Below are 21,322 nucleotides of genomic sequence, written 5' to 3'. Positions count from 1 at the left end.
CAAAACATGTTAAAAAATATTTAATTTCTCATTCAGATGTCATCAAAAATGGTTTCTTCGACCTAATTATCCTAAATATATCATGATGTCGTTATATGTAACGAACAACTGTTGCTTTTTTTTATTATAAGGAAACATTTTCGAAAGTTCAATGCAACACCTACCATTCATCTTTTGTGGGCTGTTTTTTTTTAAATACATAGTTTGATTTAAAATGTCTTGAATACATATTTTAATTAATTCCTTGTTTAGGAGGAAAGTGAACAAAATACTTTGTTACCAGTGAAAATTTGGGGGAAATAAATAATACATTGTGTTTCGAACTAAATTTCTAGTTTCTGTATGTTATTGAAAATTTAAATTTTTTTTTTTATTTTAATCAAGAAAAAGTTTCCATGAGAGCAAACTCATGCCCCCTCAAAAGATGAACGGTCAGTGCCTAAAATATATGATTCTATTAAAAAAATCCGCAAAGAAACCGCCGGCTGAGGGGATTTAGTTCTTTTGTAGAACGTTAAACATCCAAACAACTAAAATAAACTAGAAACAGACAATACGCAATAATTGCCGTCCTTTTTATATTTGATTCATACATTTTTTCATTATTCAAAATTATTAGTCAAAAGGTGTTCTACAAGGAGCAGCAGTCCTTTGCCTTTCATTTGATACCTAAATTACCAATATATTCTATATAGTTTGATATTTACAATTATGGGTAGGAACAATTTTATTTTAAATATGTACTGCCCCTGTTAATTTCAAATGGACTGATGACTCTCAACTTAAATTTCAGCAAGCACTTTTGTCACCAGATACCCAGCTGAAAATTTCATTTTTCCTTATTAATGATAGCAATTGTTCTTCAGAAGACATTAACAAAAAGGCACAGGATTTATTTGATATTTTTCTATCAGCAGCCAAAATTTCCCTGGTAACCCCTAAAAAGATTAAGAAGGGCTCCAGACCCCAGAAAAAATGGTTTGATAACGATCTTTTTCAAATGCGCAAAAATGTTATATCTTTAGGTAACATTTATTCAAGATATCATAAGGATCCTGCTATAAAAGGCAATATGATCTGAAGTTCTGTCATTCTAAATTACATTGGTGTCGAGTAATGAACGAGACAAGCTCTCATTTAGTTATCTATGGCATGACATTCTCCTATTTTACAAAATATTTACAGATTGATAATAAATTGATGAAAAGTCGACCTACCCTATCTATATTTTTTGATATTTTGTACCAGAAAAGCTCAACAGGAAGTGCCAGTAAACTTTTTTCTCGCTTAACCATTTGGTTGAGATTTGATGGTTTACCAGGCGTGAAATTGCTTATATAAATTGTTTAATTTATGCCTCAAGAACAGTGTGTACCCAACGATTTGGGCTGATGGTTATATTATATTTCGCCAATTTTCAAATCTGATGATCCTTGTGATCCATCTAACTATAGAGGTAATACTATAACAATTACTAGTGCCATTGGTAAACCTTTTAACAATATTTTAAATACAAGAATTGACAAATGTTTGTACCAAAATAATTTAATTCATAATTCTCAGATTGGCTTTACAAAAAATGCCAGAACTTCAGATCATACATTTATACTAAAAACACTGATAGACAAATACTGTCACAGTAAAGAGGGTAGATTATATACTTGTTTTTGTAGACTTTCATAAAGCATTCGACAGTGTAATTCATATAGGTCTAAAACTGAAGCTTATCAATATGAAAGTTGGTACTTGTTTTATAATATTATATCAGATACGTATAAGAATCGTAAAGCATGTGTAAGAGTTGGGGCTTCTCTCACTGACCCATTTAGCATTAAATTAGGTGTAAGGCAAGGGGATAACCTGCGTCCTTCTTGATAAAATTTTTTATAAATGACTTTCCATCTTATCTTTACTCCTGTCTGAATGCAGTTTCTTCACTTAGAGAAATTGAATTGTTTGATGTATACAGATGATATTGTGATTATCAACATCAGCCACAGGTCTCCAAAGTAGACTAAATCAGCTAGAAAAATATTGTGCTGACTGGTGCCTGAAAGTTAATATAAGAAAAACTAAAGTTATCATTTTTAATTAGGCTGGAAGAAAAATTCAGGCTGATTTCCTGCTACAGAATAACTTGATTGATTGTGTCTCTCATTACAAATACTTAAGTGTTCACTTCACTGCATCTGAAGTTTTCATCTAGCTAAAACTTAATTATATAATAAGGCTCTTAAGACCTATTATAAACTAAGAAAGGATTTTATAAATATGTCTCCTGGAATAAAAGCCTGTGTTCATATTTTTGATCATACCCTTAAACCCATTCTGTTATATAATTCAGAGGTATGGGGAGGTTATAATGTTTCTTGTAATAAATTACAACCTTTCTTATTTAAGGTAGTTCAGGGGTATAGAAAAAAAATGACAGAATTTTCTTATACTTTGTGAACTTAAATTTTGTAGCATGGTAATTGAAAAAATCCAAAAAAAATTGGGGGTCACCGGCCATCTAAGAGATTTTTTGACCTCTGAAAATGAGTGCAAATAGGCTATATGGATATATAGGGAAAATGGACATAAAACCTCTTTGATTGAATTTTCACAGCAAACAAAATGACAGAAGTTGCTCATTTTTTCATACTGAAAAGCTTGATGTCCCTATTTTATGAAATTGGAATAAAATTTGGGGGTCACCGGCCATCCAAGAGATTTTTTGACCTCTAAAAATGAGTGCAAAAAGGCTAAATATAGGGAAAATGGACATAAAACCTCTTTGATTGAATTTTAACAGCAAACAAAATGACAGAAGTTACTCATTTTTTCATTCTGAAAAGCTTGATGTCCCTATTTTATGAAATTGGAATAAAATTTGGGGGTCACCGGCCATCCAAGAGATTTTTTGACCTCTAAAAATGAGCGCAAAAAGGCTAAATATAGGGAAAATGAACATAAAACCTCTTTGATTGAATTTTCACAGCAATCAAAATGACAAAAGTTGCTCATTTTTTCATACTGAAAAGCTTATTGTCTCTATTTTATGAAATTGGAATAAAATTTGGGGGTCACCGGCCATCCAAGAGATTTTTTGACCTCTAAAAATGAGTGCAAAAAGGCTAAATTTAGGGAAAATGGACATAAAAACCTCTTTGATTGAATTTTCACAGCAAACAAAATGACAGAAGTTGCTCATTTTTTCATACTGAAAAGCTTGATGTCTCTATTTTATGAAATTGGAATAAAATTTGGGGGTCACCGGCCATCCAAGAGATTTTTTGACCTCTAAAAATGAGTGCAAAAAGGCTAAATATAGGGAAAATGGACATAAAACCTCTTCGATTGAATTTTAACAGCAAACAAAATGACAAAAGTTGCTCATTTTTTCATACTGAAAAGCTTGATGTCTCTATTTTATGAAATTGGAATAAAATTTGTGGGTCACCGGCCATCCAAGAGATTTTTTGACCTCTAAAAATGAGTGCAAAAAGGCTAAATATAGGGAAAATGGACATAAAAACCTCTTTGATTGAATTTTCACAGCAATCAAAATGACAGAAGTTGCTCATTTTTTCATACTGAAAAGCTTGATGTCTCTATTTTATGAAATTGGAATAAAATTTGGGGGTCACCGGCCATCCAAGAGATTTTTTGACCTCTAAAAATGAGTGCAAAAAGGCTAAATATAGGGAAAATGGACATAAAACCTCTTTGATTGAATTTTCACAGCAAACAAAATGACAGAAGTTGCTCATTTTTTCATACTGAAAAGTTTGATGTCTCTATTTTATGAAATTGGAATAATATTTGGGGGTCACGGGCCATCCAAGAGATTTTTTGACCTCTAAAAATGAGTGCAAAAAGGCTAAATATAGGGAAAATGGACATAAAACCTCTTCGATTGAATTTTCACAGCAAACAAAATGACAAAAGTTGCTCATTTTTTCAAACTGAAAAGCTTGATGTCTCTATTTTATGAAATTGGAATAAAATTTGGGGGTCACCGGCCATCCAAGAGATTTTTTGACCTCTAAAAATGAGTGCAAAAAGGCTAAATTTAGGGAAAATGGACATAAAAACCTCTTTGATTGAATTTTCACAGCAATCAAAATGACAGAAGTTGCTCATTTTTTCATACGGAAAGCTTGATGTCTCTAGTTTATGAAATTGGAATAAAATTTGGGGGTCACAAGAGATTTTTTGACCTGTGAAAATGAGTGCAAAAAGGCTAGATATAGGGAAAATGGACATAAAACCTCTTTCATTAAAATTTCACAGCAAACAAAACGACAGAAGTTGCTCATTTTTTCATACTGAAAAGCTTGAAGTCTCTATTTTATAAAATTGGAATCAAATTTGGGGGTCACCGGCCATTCAAGAGATTTTTTGGCCTCTGAAAATGGGTGCAGTAGGCTAATTTCTGAATGGATATAGGGGAAATTGGAAAAAAACCTTTCTTTTTGAATATTCACAGGAAAAAAATGACAGAAGTTGCTAATTTGTATGCCCCATCGTAGCTGAGGGGGCATTGAATTTTACCCTTGTCCGTATGTAAGTCTGTTCGTCCGTATGTACGTCCCAGATTTGATTTCCGTTCTCCAGCTTTTATTTGCCTCAACCAAATGTTATGAAACTTTATCACAATGTTTTTACCACACAACACACACCAAGTTTTAATTTTGTTGGTGTCACTTTAACCGTTCTAGAGTTATGCCCCTTTACAAATTGAAAAATTGCTGAATTTTTCCTTTCCTTTCTCTAACTTTAGTTTGCTTTTACCAAATATTATGATTGATATCTTGCAGTTTCCTTTGCATTTTCTTATCAAACTTTGAAGTATTATTAAGTATCATGTGCAGATTTCGGTGTAAATAGGCTGTGTTTGCTTTATATATAAGACTCATTTCTAAAGGAGCACCAACATAAAATATTATGTAAAGGAAACATGGCATTTTCTGTTTATTTTCTTATTATGTTATGAGTTAGAATGTCCCATTAGTATGGTTAATCTTTCTTTTATCACACATTAAAGATTCAGATAAATGTGAGCATTTGTTCTCGTTTTCTTTTCATTTCTTTTTAATATTAAAAAAATACATTCCGAATAAATTTGACAAAAAATAGACTTACCATCACTACCACACATAATCAGCACAGTAAGTGCCCCTCTTTTTCCACTCCATTTGATTATCCAGTATTATGTGGTGATGTGCAAGTTATAATTGTTTTTTTTGTGTGTTACCGAGTTGATTTAGGGAATTAACATGACTAAACATATTTCTTGATAGAAGTGAAACAACAACATGTGATCTAATACATTTATTTTATTTTCAATGGATATCTATTCTTACGTTTGTTTGTACATATATAATTAAATAAAGATGCCAAATAAATTACATGTTTTTCTCAGTTAGAAATACTGTTTGTAGTAACTAGGTTAAATAATTTCACTGAATAAAATTTGCAAAGGCCTTGCTAATAATATAAATTTTTAAAAACATATTAAGACATTTTGCTTTGGACTTCAACATGACAAATTCTAGATTTAACCCTAATTTGGTTTATTATACAATTATTTGCAAAATGTAGATCATAATGAATATGTGTAAAATTTCATTAACTATGTTCAGCGCAAACATTGACCTGACCAATACCTGAATACATGTATCATCATGTAAACATCAAATAGTCATGATTGAAGTCATCAAAATACTGTTTGTTTGAATATATTTGCCGTAACTTGTATAAGTCTTTCTGATATCATTTTATCCCATATTCAATCTTTTAAAGATGGAATTCTCCTTCTTTCCCATCCACAGAGGTAGGAGTATAATTATGCCAGACATCTCATTCAAAATTTTACTTTTTGAATATACAGTATTTTGATACTTCTGTACAAATAGATGAAAGTATGTTATCTATAGATAGCTTTTTAAAGTTTCAACAGCAATAACATTTCTAAATAACCTTGGATGTCTTTTTACTAATATAAACACCTGAGAGAAAAGACTACAATTGTTCCTGCAGCTTTTTTATAATTGTTAAGCTATTTTCCAAAAATTTCTATATACTTGTTCTAATTGCCTGTACAAGCAATACAAATAATCCACCAAAATATATATAAAAAAACACAGAAAAGACTAAGATTTATAGAACTGTTAATTCAACATATTTTAAAACTCTTATCACAAGTTGAACTTTTTTTCAAGAAAGTGTACAGTCAAAATTTACCATACTATGTTCATACAGTCTATCTTTATGAACAAAATTTGGGTTATAGCCGGATAAATTACTTCACTGGATTATGTATGCATTAAAAACTCAAATGCATCTCATCCAGTAAGTAATGGTTTTCCAATCAACAATAAATTATTACACAAACTTAAAAAAATTGATATCTAAAAAAATTCAAGGTTCATATAAAGTTGTATAACTATCAAAACAATTTGGTTTATATCATGAAGATATGTCTACAATACATATACAAATATTACAGCAGGGCTCACGCTACCATTTACAGTAATTTACAGTACACATTAATGTATATCTCTGGTCATGAATTTCAACAAAAGGTTAGTTAAGGTAAAGTTCTGCATAACAACGATCAATTTTCTAATTCTTATCATACAGGAGGAATAATATTTTATGTTAAAACTTCATGACCTCCCCTGTAACTGTATCATATGCTCTTAAAGTATTACCACTGACTGACTACCTTATATAACAAAACATATTTTTCCTTTACTTTTGACTAATTAGATACTCATATACTCTTTGTATAATTTTTTTGTTTGATGTCACTCTAACTACCCCAGTTGAAGACTTTTCTGTCATTAAAGCTTTGAGTCCTGCCATGTCATTTCGTTGTACTGCTAATTGGAAATGTTGAAACCTTAGGTTAGACCTCGCTGTCTTTAGTGCCATAGCTTTTGACAGACATTTTGATTGAACTAGCTTTTCAAAAGTTTTCAAGTTGGCCAATTGCATCTGGTATAACTGAGGGTAGCTAGGTGAAAAAGCAAGTTCACTAATAAATTGAGAAACATTACCTTTCTCAGTGACTAAATTAAAAAGTAATTTTGTGTCATACACAGCATTATGAGATTCATACTGTTGACCTAATAGTTTGTCAACAAGAAAAGACTGGCTATAAGATGACAAGCCAGGTGAAACAAGTTTAAACAAATTCAAAGAGTCTAAAAATGCAACAGTACTTGCACATAGTTCACTGTACATATTCATACATTTTAAGGTATGAAATAAAACATGGCAGTCAAATCGTTTTATATTATGTCCTACCAATACAGGTTTATCTGTGAAACTTGACAAATAAGTTAAATAAAATGCTTCGCTGGGCGCAGCTTGATACGACCGCAGAGGTCGAACCCTGAACAGTTGGGGCAAGTATGGACACAACATTCAAGCTTGATACAGCTCTGAATTTGGATTGTGATTAAATATTTGACACAGCATAGGTTTCTGACACAGAAAGAATGTGGTCTAAGAACTTCAATTTTTTTAATTTACCTATTATGGTCCAATGTCCAAAATCAAAATACATGGTTAGATTCAGCATATCAAAGAACCCCATATATTCAATTTTTGTTGAAATCAAACAGAGTTTAATTTTGGACCCCAACTTGGACAAACTTGAAAACTGGTCCCATAATCAAAAATCTAAACACATGTTTAGATTCAGCATATCAAAGTACCCCAAGAATTCAATTTTTGTTAAAATCAAACTAAGTTTAATTTTGGACCCTTTGGACCTTAATGGAGACCAATTTAAAAAACGGGACCCAAAATTAAAAATCTAAAAACACGGTTAGATTTGGCATATCAAAGAACCCCAATAATTCAATTTTTGATGAAAGTTTAATTTTGGACCCTTTTGACCTCAATATGAACCAATTTGATAGCGGGCCCACAAAATAAAAAATCTAAATACATGGTAAGATTCAGCATATCAAAGAACCCCATATATTCAATTTTTGTTGAAATCAAACAAAGTTTAATTTTGGACCCCAATTTGGACCAACTTGAAAACTGGGCCAAAAATCTAAAATCTAAATACATGTTTAGATTCAGCATATCAAAGAACCCCATATATTCAATTTTTGTTGAAATCAAACAAAGTTTAATTTTGGACCCCAACTTGGACCAACTTGAAAACTGGGCCCATAATCAAAAATCTAAACACATGTTTAGATTCAGCATATCAAAGAACCCCAAAAATTCAATTTTTGTTAAAATCAAACGTGTTTAATTTTGGACCCTTTGGACCTTAATGTAGACCAATTTAAAAAACGGGACCCAAAATTAAAAATCTAAATACACGGTTAGATTTGGCATATCAAAGAACCCCAATAATTAAATTTTTGATGAAATCAAACAAAGTTTAATTTTGGACCCTTTTGACCTCAATATGAACCAATTTGATAGCGGGCCCACAAATAAAAAATCTAAATACATGGTAAGATTCAGCATATCAAAGAACCCCATATATTCAATTTTTGTTGAAATCAAACAAAGTTTAATTTTGGACCCCAATTTGGACCAACTTGAAAACTGGGCCAAAAATCTAAAATCTAAATACATGTTTAGATTCAGCATATTAAAGAACCCCATATATTCAATTTTTGTTGAAATCAAACAAAGTTTAATTTTGGACCCCAACTTGGACAAACTTGAAAACTGGGCCCATAATCAAAAATCTAAACACATGATTAGATTCAGCATATCAAAGAACCCCAAGAATTCAATTTTTGTTAAAATCAAACTAAGTTTAATTTTGGACCCTTTGGACCTTAATGTAGACCAATTTAAAAACGGGACCCAAAATTAAAAATCTAAATACACGGTTAGATTTGGCATATCAAAGAACCCCAATAATTCAATTTTTGATGAAATCAAACAAAGTTTAATTTTGGACCCTTTTGACCTCAATATGAACCAATTTGATAGCGGGTCCACAAATAAAAAATCTAAATACATGGTTAGATTCAGCATATGAAAGAACCCCAAGAATTCAATTTTTGATGAAATCAAACAAAGTTTAATTTTGGACCCTTTTGACCTCAATGTGGACAAAGTTGATAACGGGGCCCAAAAATCAAAAATCTAAATACATGGTTAGATTCAGCATATCAAAGAACCCCTATATTCAATTTTTGTTGAAATCAAACAAAGTTTAATTTTGGACCCCGATTTGGACCAACTTGAAAACTGGGCCCATAATCAAAAATCTAAATACATGTTTAGATTCAGCATATCAAAGAACCCTAAAAATTCAATTTTTGTTAAAATCAAACTAAGTTTAATTTTGGACCCTTTTGACCTTAATGTAGACCAATTTGAAAACGGAACCAAAAATTAAGAATCTAAATACACGGTTAGATTCGGCATATCAAAGAACCCCAATAATTCAATTTTTGATGAAATCAAACAAAGTTAAATTTTGGACCCTTTGGACCTCAATGTGGACCAATTTAAAAACGGGGCCCAAAATCCAAAAACTTAATACACGGTTAGATTCAGCATATTAAAGAACCCCAAGAATTCAAGAATAAAACCCCATTGAAATTGATCAAGAAATAAGCAATTTATACGAAGTATCTTCTTTTGCACAATACTGTGCAATTGAATATTTCTTGCTATTGTGCAATACTGTACAATTGACAATTTCTTGCTATTGCGCAATATTGTGCTATTGGATATTTCTTGCTATTGCGCAATACTGTGCAATTGAAGATTTCTTGCTATTGCGCAATACTGTGCAATTGAAGATTTCTTGCAATTGTGCAATACTGTGCAATTGAAAATTTCTTGCTATTGCACAATACTTATTATATAATAATTTACACATCCTGTTTGGTGTGTATCTCCTACCATATCATTATTATTTGCTTTTAAATATTAATCAGAAATAACCAACTTAAAATGGAAAATTTTAAAAGAAAAAAAAAAGGAAAAAAAGAAAAAAAAATTTAAAAAAAAAATCCCCCCCCCAAATTTTTTTAACCTCCTTATGATTCATCACCCCCAAACTCAATCCCAGCCTTCCCTTTGTGGTATGGTACCTTGCAGTACAATTTCAGAGAGATCCATACACTTGAACACAAGTTATTGTCTGAAAACTAGAAAAATGCTTATTTTTGGCCCCTTTTTGGCCCCCTTTTCCTAAACGTTTCAGGCAATTACCCACAAACTCAATTCCAGCTTTCCCTTTGTGATATGGAACCTTGTAGTACAATTTCAGAAATATCCAAACACTTACACACAAGTTATTGTCATGAAACTAGAAAAATGCTTGTTTTTTGCCCCTTTTTTGGCCCCTAATTCCTAAAATTTTGAGGTAATTACCCCCAAAATCAATTACAGCCTTCCCTTTGTGATATGGAACCTTGTGGTACAATGTCAGAGAGATCCATACACTTACACACAAGTTATTGTCTGGAAGTTACAAAAATGCTTATTTTTGGCCCCTTTTTGGCCCCTAATTCCTTAACTGTTAGTACCATAACCCCCAAAATCAATCCCAACCTTCCTTTCGTGGTATTGAACCTTATGGTAAAATTTCATGGAGATCCATTCACTTAAACTAAAGTTAGAGTGCGAAAACCAATGTGTCTTCGGACGACGCCAGACGACGACGACGACGACGACGACGACGACGACGACGACGACAACGACGACGACGACGACGACGACGACGCCAACGTCATACCAATATACGACCAAAAAATTTTCAATTTTTGCGGTCGTATAAAAATCAGTCATTCCTTCATGTTTATGCTTATAAACAACAGCATTACCATTGTAATACATTTTTTGTCCTACAATAGTGATTTTTGTTATTTCTGATGCTTCTCTTGAAATTTGTTGGTCTGGAAATATATATCGACTGAAGGAACTGTCTTTGGTGCATGCAGCTATCTGGGTTATATCAGAATATCTACCTGAAGTTAAACATTTTGTTTATTATTGTGCATCTAAACTGTAAAAGGTATTTCGAAAAAGCAATTAATTGTCAAAAAATTATCAACAGGACTTAGTCTTCTATCCCCCTTATTTGAACTTTAGTTGATGGTCTTATTGGCAATTATACCACATCTCCTTATTTAATATCTCTCTTCATTGAAATAACTAAAAAAAATTAGTTTTGCTCCACTGGTCTGTAAATATTTTTCTAAAATTATCATCTTTGTATTTTATCTCACCTCCAAAATAAGGTAGATGCAAAGTGTAAATTGCTAAAAAAAAAATGAAAGAGTTATTGCCCCTTAAATGTATTGTTTCAGCAATTTTCAGTTTTTGGTTTTATTTCAACTAAAAGAAAAAAAGAACATTAGAATAATCATCAAAATCAAGCTAAATTATCAAGGTGAGTCATTCATGATCCTCTTAATATACTTTATTCATAACGCAGCCTAATATGCATTGACTTTAAAATTTGGCTTAACACAGTATATACAGACATTGATAATGTGTTTCTGTAGATATTGTTATATCTTTGATGTCATGAAAAAATGCAGTTCTTTCAATTTTAACGTTATCCACTGAAATATTTTTTTATAATTGAGGTAACTCATTTCTGAAGTTTAATTATGTATAACTTACTTAAACCAGTTGTCTCTAAATCAAAACAAACTATTGGTGCATCATCTATGTTTGTAAAGGTTTCAGCTTCAGGAATTGCAGGTATTTCTTCTATGTCTATTGTTGCAAAATCTTCTAACCCTTATTAAAATAAAATATACCAAGTCTTTGAAAGAAAATAATTTCAACTTTATAAAATATCAAAATTTACTAAAATTCATTAATATTTTGTGACTAAATTGTCCCAAAAATTACAATACTTCAGAAGTCTGGTAAATTTCATGATTACATCTTCATGTTAATTATATAACTTTAATGTCTGGCTGAAATCTCACGCATTTTCACAGTTGGTGATTAATTGCACAGTCACTTTATAATTTGAAAACTTTTTTGACTTGGGGACATAAAAATATATACATGAATATTACATATGCATGGACCTGATGGTGTAGCATTCTCCTATTTGGATATAATGATCACATGTATCAAAGGTTATTTTATATATCCAAAGCCTTGTTTCTATTTTAAAGTATATTGATGCTATGTTTCTATTATAATAATAATTATGTATATTGACCTCTTCAAAAGTAAAAAGCACATCATACTTTCTGTCAATATAAGAATTATTACCGATTGAACTGTGGTATGTTCTCCCTTCTTTGACTTCAGCCACTGTTGTTTTTTGGAGGCGTTTCTTTTTGAGAACTTTACGTTGTCTTTTTCCCTGTTTGCTTTTGAATCTGTTTTTGTTGCCCTCTCTCTTCTTGTTTAATTTATTACCCCTGCTTAGGGTCTCATTTCCAGGTGACAGGCCTATAGATGTGTTTAACTGAAAAATCAATTCATTTAAAATCATGCAAGTCTTTATCATCTTTATAATAATTCCTTAAAAAAAATCATATTTTGTATGTTTTTGCAATGAAAGTTGAAGGCATTTTGTAGTATGAATATTACATTTTGAGCAGCAATAATCAATCATTGAATAGAATTCGGCAAAATTGAGATTAATCTTGACCTGATGTAGAATAATCAGAATATTTACCCAGGAATCTTTAACAGTTGATATCATAATGTATTGTTTTTTTTGCTCATTTTTAAAGGCTGTAAAAGTAAGGGCTTTTCCAGAATTAATGGTATTTGAGGGAGGAAGGCACTTTTATTAAAATTTGATGGGTGGTGGTTATTTAAGAAAGATTGCCTGAACATTTATATGAAATATCCAATTTAAAATGTATGCATGGTGGGGTCAAATAAAAAGTGCCTTCCTACCCACCCACCCCCCATGATACATTTATTTTTGGAAAAGCCCTAACATAGTTGCTTAGATATGTCTTTTTGTCTTGGGTAAATAGATGTCTCATTTGCAATCATACCGTATTTTCTTATTTTTATATTTTTTTAGTTTATTTTTTTTTAATAGAGAAGTATATATATATATGAAGTAAGATTGCATTTATTACACATTCATTGTGATTATTAAAGCCTTAATGTTAGTTGCTAATTTCTGTTCAATTGTCTTAATTGCAATTAAGTATAGGATGTTTATCAAATAATACCTCAGCAATGTAATTATAACCCTCATTCTTTTGGAGTACAGCTGAGCTGACTCTGTAATTTAAAGATGCTGATGTGGAGAAATGTTTGGTTTTTGGAGCTTTGAGAGCAATTAAGTTATTAAAGCTTTCATTTGCCTGTGATGAGCCCAAGTTAGATAGCTTTTTAGACTGTGGAACCATTTTTTGAATAAACAGTTTCTAAAGATCTGATCTGAGTTCAGACGAACATAGGTCTTTTCCACGGGGAAGATTTGAATGGATATAAGAATCCTTGTCTTTAAGGTATCCGCACCAAGTTTCATTGCAGTTATCATGTTCGCCAAATATGTGTTTTATTGATGCATGTAGGCCGTCCTCAATACCACTCGGATTACCCACATTCTGGTTGACAACGTATGTAAAGTTTTTAACAATTGCGTCACAAACCATTCCAGTTAACTCTTTGTGTTTTGGCTTTAGTTCATTTATCTTTGAAATAATGTTATGTTTGATATGATTTCTATCACTTATTTTTTCCATTTTTGAATTGGGCATTAATTGCTTGGCTCGGTCAAACCCTGTGGAATCATCATCTCCTACTACTTCTAATATATCCACTCCTTTTTCATCTAATTCCTTTAACATTTCGACTACCATATCTGGTTCCATACCCTGAAATAGTTTTTAAAATAATGTGTATTCAGTAAACATTTAGATGATACCACAACCCCATATTTGATTATCAAAAGCCTTAAACTTTGCATTGACAAAATTTTGTAAAAATTCCTCAAAAATGAAAGCTTACACGGTTTGATTAATTCAACAGTTGTATCTAACAATTCTAATAATCTGTCAATTATTTGAAATTGAAATGTTTTGGAAACACGAAAGAATGAATGGTCCTCACATTCACTTTTATCAACTAAACATTGAATATGCCAATTCAAAATTACAACTTATTGTCAAAGTAAATATTGAAGTGTTGTTTGTTTTCACAATGCAAAGATTACGGGACGTATTATGGGATATCGTTATCCGTCTGTTCTTCTGTTGTCAACATGTAGGACATTAAATTAACTCAAAAACGCTTTAACTAATTTGCATAAAACTTTGATGAATTGTTATGTATATTGATGTGAGATCCCTTTGGTTTTTTATAAATTTTAGATTTTACATTTCCGAGTTATGGGGTTTTATTCATTAAAAAAGGGGTGATTTTCCAGTTTTGGACAATGACTCAAAAATGCTTTCAGCAATTCTCATGAAACTTTAGTGAATTGTTTATATCTATTGATGTAAGCTCCCTTTTGATTTTTATACATTTGAAATATGACATTGAGAAGTAATTGAACTTTTTCTTTGAAAATGTGACGGGCGTATCATGTGCTCATGGCGCAGCTGTTTATTACCATTGTTATTGCTTTCATATGGTAAATACCTTTGCCGAACCACTCCAATTCTTTCTACACTTATGTTGTCGTGGTAAGACACCTCTGCTCTTTGCCCTTTCACAAATTCTACAGCTTGATATGCGAACCTTATGGTTTACAACTTTGCCTGTGGTTTTTCCAATCAGTGTTGAAACTCCTTCAAAATGCAACATATTGAAGTTTTATATCTAAATCACAATGTTCAAGCCAAGATTTGAAAAGAACAGGTTTATATTGAGCATATCAAAGAACCCCATATACTAAAATGTTGTTGAAATAAAACAAAATTTAATTTTGGACCCCAATTTCGACCAACTTGAAAACAAGGCCAAACAAATCAAAAATCTAAATACACGATAAGATTCACCATATCAAAGAACCCCAAGATCTCAACTTTTGAAGAATCAAAAAAAAAATTTGACTCCTTTACACCTTAATGTGAAATTATTTATTTGAAAATTGGTACCAAATTCAATAAAATGCTCCACTGGGCGTAGCTTGATACGACTGCAGAGGTTGAACCCTAAACAGTTGGGGCAAGTATGGACACAACATTCAAGCTTGATACAGCTCTGAATTTGGATTGTGATTAAATATTTGACACAGCATAGGTTTCTGACACAGAATGAATGTGGTCTAAGAACTTAAAAAATTTTAATTTACCTATTATGGTCCAATATCCAAAATCTAAATACATGGTTAGATTCAGCATATCAAAGAATCCAAAGAATTTAATTTTTGATGAAATCTATATATAAATCAGAAATAACCAACTTAAAATGGAAAATTTTAAAGAAAAACAAAAAGGAAAAAAAAAAGGAACAAAAAAATCCCCCCCCCATTTTTTGAATCCCCTTATGATTCATCACCCCCAAACTCAATCCCAGCCTTCCCTTTGTGGTATGGTACCTTGCAGTACAATTTCAGAGAGATCCATACACTTGAACAAAAGTTATTGTCTGGAAGTTACAAAAATTGCCCCTAATTCCTGAACTGTTGGTACCATAACCCCCAAAATTAATCCCAACTTTCCTTTTGTGGTATTGAACCTTATGGTAAAATTTCATAGAGATCTATCCACTTAAACTAAAGTTATTGTGCGAAAACCAATTTGTCTTCGGACGACGACGACAACCACGACGACACCAACGTCATACCAATATACGACCGCGGTCGTATAAAAATCTAAATACATGGTTGTATTCGATATACCAAAGAACCCAATAATTTAATTTTTGAATTTTTGAAAAATTTTAAGATTTTAAAAAATTTTGACAGCTTTGGATATTTTATGTGGACTTATCTATTTGAAAATTGGGACCAAATTAAAAATCCAAATATATTGTAAGATTGGGCATATCAAAGAATCCAAAAAATGCAACTATGAATAAAGTTTTATTTCAGACCCTTTGGATCTCAATATGCACCAATTAAAATACAGGGTCCAAAATCCAATAGATTCAACATATTAAAGAACCCCATAAATTCAAGCCTGTGAATTAATCATAATGAAATCGGTCAAGAAAAAAGAAGTTTATACAAAGTATTAGAAGTATTGTTTTTAGCCTGGTGAGCATTTTTAATTTCCTATGGAAATTCATATTGGAAGGGGAGATAACTCCGCCAAAAAAAAAAGAGTCTTTTTTTTGTCAGTTTTTGGTTGATTTTCTTAAAATTTATGTAAAGTAAACTGTATGATACTTAGATGTGGTTATAAGTTCATATTTGACTATATTATATAATCTTCAGCTCATGAAATGTACAAAACCAAAGAGTTATGGGTATTTTTATTATGCCCCCATCGTAGGGGAGGGGGCATTAAGTTTTACCCTTGTCCGTCTGTACGTACGTTCTCTAACTTTAGTTTGTCTCAACCAAATGTTATAAAACTTATACACAACCGTTCTAGAGTTATGCGTGTTTACAAATAGAAAAACTGCTGAATTTTTAGTTTCTGTTCTCTACTTAAGTTAGCCTGAACCAAATGTTATGAGACTTACACACAATGCTTATTACCACAAAACTGAGATCAAGTTCAAATTTGGGTAGCGTCACTTTTACCGTTCTTCAGTTATGTTTCTTTATAACTATATGATATGCAAGCAGGGTCATCATCTGTGTCCACATGTGGACACTATCCACATTTTTTTTGTTTTTTTCATTTAACAAATTGCAAATTTGTGGCTTTGTGACCATTTTGAAAAAATAATGTGAAAATTTGGTTTAGTTTATATCTGTATATTATATATTTGTTCAGCATCTACCTTGTTTAAAGAAACTTTAAACCACAAAAAGAAGAATATATAAATAAATGGTCAACTAATGAATGACGAAATCTAGAATGTAGCTTGATAAAAGATAGGGAAACACCTTAAGAGTTGTTTGTTATACTCTAAAGAAGGCTAAAATATCAACAATCAATACATTCTATTGAATAGAAGCGGTAAAGTTATAATTTTGTATCAATTTTAATTGATATTTCTGCCTTTTTTGCAGAGTTATCTCCCTTTTTCAATGCAAATCTCCATAGGAATTTTAAATCATGATTTTTTAGTCTTCCTCAAGTAAGAATATATGGAACTTTTTGCTGTGTATATTTGGGGTATAATGCTAAAGATTAAAACTTAAAAATCTTCTGTTGCAATTACTTTAAGGTTATGGTCAAATTTATGCTAGATTGACTGGACTAATGGGTATGACTGTGCGGTATGGGCTTTGCTCATTGTTGAAGGCCGTACGGTGACCTATAGTTGTTAATTTCTGTGTCATTTTGGTCTCTTGTGGAGAGTTGTCTCATTGGCAATCATACCACATCTTCTTTTTTTATAATGGGGTATATTCCAAAAAGAAAGCAACTAATATTTAACAAGCAAAATGCATTTCTATAGATCCACCCCACCAGGTGATCACACTGAATGGACATGAAATAAGCACTGTCATTTTTACCTGATAAGCTGTTGTACGATCGGCCAGATCCTTTTTTCTGCCAGCATGTATCAGTACTTATGCATATTCCACTTCTACTGTCTGTTTGATCTTCTAATTTAATAGGAAAAAAATGCACATATAATATATATATATATATATATATAGAAATAAGCAGTAATAATAGATCACTTCTGTACTCCACTTTGGTCTTGACTGTCCTTAATTAGTGTGATTAATTAATATCAATCTTGGTATAGTCTGTATAATTGATTCGACAAATGCTCCTCTAGTCTTGACTCTGTCTCGACCTGTGTCTACAATCATGATTTTCAAATTTAGTCTAAACTGGTCTGAATGAGCCTATCTAACTATATAATGAATTTTATATTAATCTTACAAAATTTCAGGTTATTTGGTAGTTTGTTCATTGCTGTCAAATTAAAGGCTTTGATTAATAGGTAGAAAAAAATAGAATTTTCAGTTCTGATTAAATTAATATAGTGACCTTTAATTATAACTTTAAATTTTTCCAATTAACTTAGATTTTCATAAAACTTTGCAGCTATCTCAATTATATATTGATCTTACAGAATGCCATATTGTTTGGTAGCTTGGTGTATTGCTGTCAAATTGAAGGATTTCATTAATAGGTAAAAACAGCAAGAATTTTCAGTTTGGACTAAATTCTGATTGTCACCTTTAAATTTTTATAAAACTTTTCCAAATCAACTTGGATTTTCATTAAACTTTATAGCTATCTGAATTATATGATGGTGTTACAGAATGCAAGGTTGTTTGGTAGTTTAGAGTGTAGCTATCAAATTTAAGGACCTAATTAATTGGTTAAAAAAAGCTAGAATTTTCAGTTTGGAGTAAATTCTGATAGTCACTTTTAAATATTTTCATAACTTTTTCAAGTTATAATTTTGATTTTTCATCAACATCTTTAGCTATCTCAATTAAATATTGATCTTGCAAAATACCAGGTTATTTGGTAGTTTTCAACTTTTTTTTATTGCTGTCAAATTTAAAAATTTAATTTATAGGTATCATTATGAATTTAGACCCAATTGAAAATTGTGACTTTTTTTTACCTATTAATTAAATCCTTAAATTTTATGGCAATCAACAAAATAGCCACATTACCTGCATTTTGTAAGATCAATATATAATTAAGATAGCTGTATAGTTTTATGAAAATCTAAGTTGATTTAGAAAAGTTAGAAAGAAAATTAAAGGTGACTATCTGATTTAAGTACAAACTGAAAATTCTTGCTTTTTTTTTGGTTGAGATTGTAGAAGCTGAGTCCAGACTGGTTGAGCATTTGTCGAGACCATATTCAGACTATACCAATATTATCAAGTACTCAATCAGGCTTATAAAGTAAAGTATAAGAAAATGTATATAAATACAAAATAGCCATAATTGTTATCAAACCTGTTGTGGAATTCAATATTTCCCTTTGCAAGTGTCTTTGTTGTGACATGATGGCCTGATTCTCAAGAACACTGCCGGCTTCATTTTCTCTAATTTTCAAGGTCTTTGCATCTATGCAATGGACATTAAGTGATGACAAAAAGTTGTTGAGCTGAGTCTCGCCAATACCAGCATGTATCATTCCTGTATTGTTTATTATATAATTAAAAGATGTTTAATAAAAATGAATTGTGAATACATCAAAAAAATTGGTTCAATGTGTATTTTTTAACATGTTTAATGAAGTGTTTTTCACAAGGCCTTTCATGACCTTTCATCATCACTACAAATTCTGTAATTGAGGCTATCAGAATTGTTTTTTAATGTAATATATATGTGAAACCTAGGTGGTCGAGTGGTCTAACGTGTTGGATATAGTGCAATACGATTTTGTGCCACGATATCTCAGTAGTATGAGTTTGAATCCCGGCGAGGGAAGAACAAATAAATTTGCGAAAGCAAATTTACAGATCTATAACATTGTTCGGCTGATGTTTAGATGAATTATAAATATATACCAGTAGACAAATGCTGTTATAAATGTGTTTGATGCTATAATTTATATATTAAATCCAAGGTATAATTAATGATTTTGTACATGATGTGTTTTTTTTTTTCATTTTTCTCAATCAAGTAATTCTTTCTGTCAGTATTGTTCTTTTGTATTGCTTTAATTGTTATTTTCTTATTATGTTGCCCCTTCAAAAGCGCCTCGTTGTTTCTATAACTTGAAATAAAGTATAATTTATATGTTATTCTTCTATACATGTACAGATGTACAGGGTTATGTTCTTCTCATATATTTTATGATAGATATAGGAAGATGTGGTATGAGTGCCAATGAGACAACTCTCCATCCAAGTAACAATTTAAAAAAGTAAACCATTATAGGTCAAGGTACGGCCTTCAACACGGAGCCTTGGCTCACACCAAACAGCAAGCTATAAAGGGCCCCAAAAATTACTAGTGTTAAACCATTCAAACGGGAAAATCAAAGGTCTAATCTATATAAAAACGAGAAACACGTATGAACTACATAAACAGACGACAAATAGTATGATACTAAACCCCTAACGGAAGGGATAGTGTTGATATTCATATGATGAAACATAATCTTTCAATCAGTTTAATTGAGGTCTGGGGCTGGCATGTCAGTAACAGTTGGTAGTCATTTGTTAATTTATATATAATTGTCATTTTGTTTAGTTTCTTTTGTTACCTATTTTGACATCGGACTCAGACTTCACTTAAACTGAGTTTTAATGTGCATATAGCCATTGGCTTGAGATCTCACAAAACATGTTTAACCCTGCCGCATTTTTGTGCCTGTCCCAAATCAGGAGCCTCTAGCCTTTGTTTGTCTTTTATGATTTTTAATTATAGTTCATATTTATATATTTCGGTCTTTCAGAGTTTACATGTACATGATGTAGCTATATATATATATATAGTATGACGTCCTTATTCAATGAACTAGTACACATTTTTGTTACGGGGCTAGCTGAAGCATGCCTCAGCGTGCAGGATTTTCTCATTGTTGAAGACCCATCGGTGGCTGTTTTCTGCTCTTTGGTCAGGTTGTTGTCTCCTTGACACATTCCCCATTTCCAGTCTCAATTTTACAACCAAGAAAATGTTATGCTATTTTATAAATAACAGATTTATGATGAGATGAACATAAAAGAAAGTCAACAGACACTACTATTTTTCCAGAGGACTAATAAAAATGTCAGGTGACATATGTGGGGTTGGGAAGGTTAGAAACTCTACATGAAAGAAACCTGTTGCAGCTTTCGTGTTGACATCAAAAATTCCAACACCTTTCTTTTCTCTCCCAAAGTGGACCTTGCCTAGTTTAATTCTGTTTAAGGTTTGACATGACGAGTTTTGACAAATAATGTACACTATGCCGGTCAGACCATAGCACCGGACTCCCTTTGCATCATGCTGTAAAGGTATACTACATTCTCTGCAACCTTTTAGCTGGTTAGCCAATGTGTCCAGTTCAGTCACTAGTCTACAGTGACTTAAGGGTACAAGATCAGGTGGTATATATGTTAAGTCATCATCAGTTAATGTGCTTGCTGTAATGTTCTCTGTTGGTGTTACGGGGTTACAAAATGTAGCATAGGAATGATCTGATACTCGGTTGTTGTTTTTATGTTTTTGCTGAACTCTATCTAGAATTAATTTTGTTATTTTTTTGACAGATTTTGTTTGTGAGAATTGCCCCTTGTGGTTTCTGATGGATGGCATAATTTCTTTAGAGCAGACTATTATTTATTGCGATTGTCGCATTGCGAAATTAACATCTTACCTCCATGGCCATTTTTTTCAAAGGGTGCTCCGTCACTTTC

General features: G+C 31.5%; 2 protein-coding genes across 2 annotated transcripts; both read right to left on the bottom strand.

The window, feature by feature from the left end:
* Nucleotides 1-1,400: 1,400 nt before the first annotated feature.
* Nucleotides 1,401-13,344, bottom strand: LOC127733479 (uncharacterized). Its single transcript, XM_052242835.1, has 5 exons — nucleotides 13,152-13,344; nucleotides 12,226-12,424; nucleotides 11,617-11,736; nucleotides 10,756-10,955; nucleotides 1,401-1,448 (listed from the first exon to the last, which is right to left on the bottom strand). Exons 1-5 carry the CDS (start codon nucleotides 13,329-13,331, stop codon nucleotides 1,401-1,403), a joined length of 747 nt encoding a protein of 248 aa, XP_052098795.1. The 5' UTR covers nucleotides 13,332-13,344.
* A 5-nt stretch (nucleotides 13,345-13,349) lies between these two features.
* On the bottom strand, nucleotides 13,350-19,473 carry LOC127733478 (uncharacterized). The gene is made up of 5 exons (XM_052242834.1): nucleotides 18,927-19,473; nucleotides 17,507-17,599; nucleotides 14,569-14,717; nucleotides 13,658-13,802; nucleotides 13,350-13,426 (listed from the first exon to the last, which is right to left on the bottom strand). Exons 1-5 carry the CDS (start codon nucleotides 19,105-19,107, stop codon nucleotides 13,350-13,352), a joined length of 645 nt encoding a protein of 214 aa, XP_052098794.1. The 5' UTR covers nucleotides 19,108-19,473.
* Between the last annotated feature and the right edge of the window lie 1,849 nt (nucleotides 19,474-21,322).

This window comes from Mytilus californianus, unplaced genomic scaffold (assembly GCF_021869535.1).
Source record: "Mytilus californianus isolate M0D057914Y unplaced genomic scaffold, xbMytCali1.0.p SCAF_3, whole genome shotgun sequence".
Classification (NCBI taxonomy): Eukaryota; Metazoa; Mollusca; class Bivalvia; order Mytilida; family Mytilidae; genus Mytilus; species Mytilus californianus.
This window is presented reverse-complemented; position numbering and strand designations above follow the sequence as displayed.

Coding starts and splice junctions, on each gene's coding strand:
- LOC127733479 (XM_052242835.1), bottom strand. CDS start 13,331: ATGGTTCCACAGTCTAAAAAGCTATCTAACTTGGGCTCATCACAGGCA. Junction 12,425..13,151: donor GTTATAATTACATTGCTGAG/GTATTATTTGAT, acceptor TTGATTTTTCAG/TTAAACACATCTATAGGCCT. Junction 11,737..12,225: donor AACATACCACAGTTCAATCG/GTAATAATTCTT, acceptor TATTTTAATAAG/GGTTAGAAGATTTTGCAACA.
- LOC127733478 (XM_052242834.1), bottom strand. CDS start 19,107: ATGATACATGCTGGTATTGGCGAGACTCAGCTCAACAACTTTTTGTCA. Junction 17,600..18,926: donor AATATTGAATTCCACAACAG/GTTTGATAACAA, acceptor CTATTAAATTAG/AAGATCAAACAGACAGTAGA. Junction 13,427..13,657: donor TTCAAAAATGGAAAAAATAA/GTGATAGAAATC, acceptor GATACCTTAAAG/ACAAGGATTCTTATATCCAT.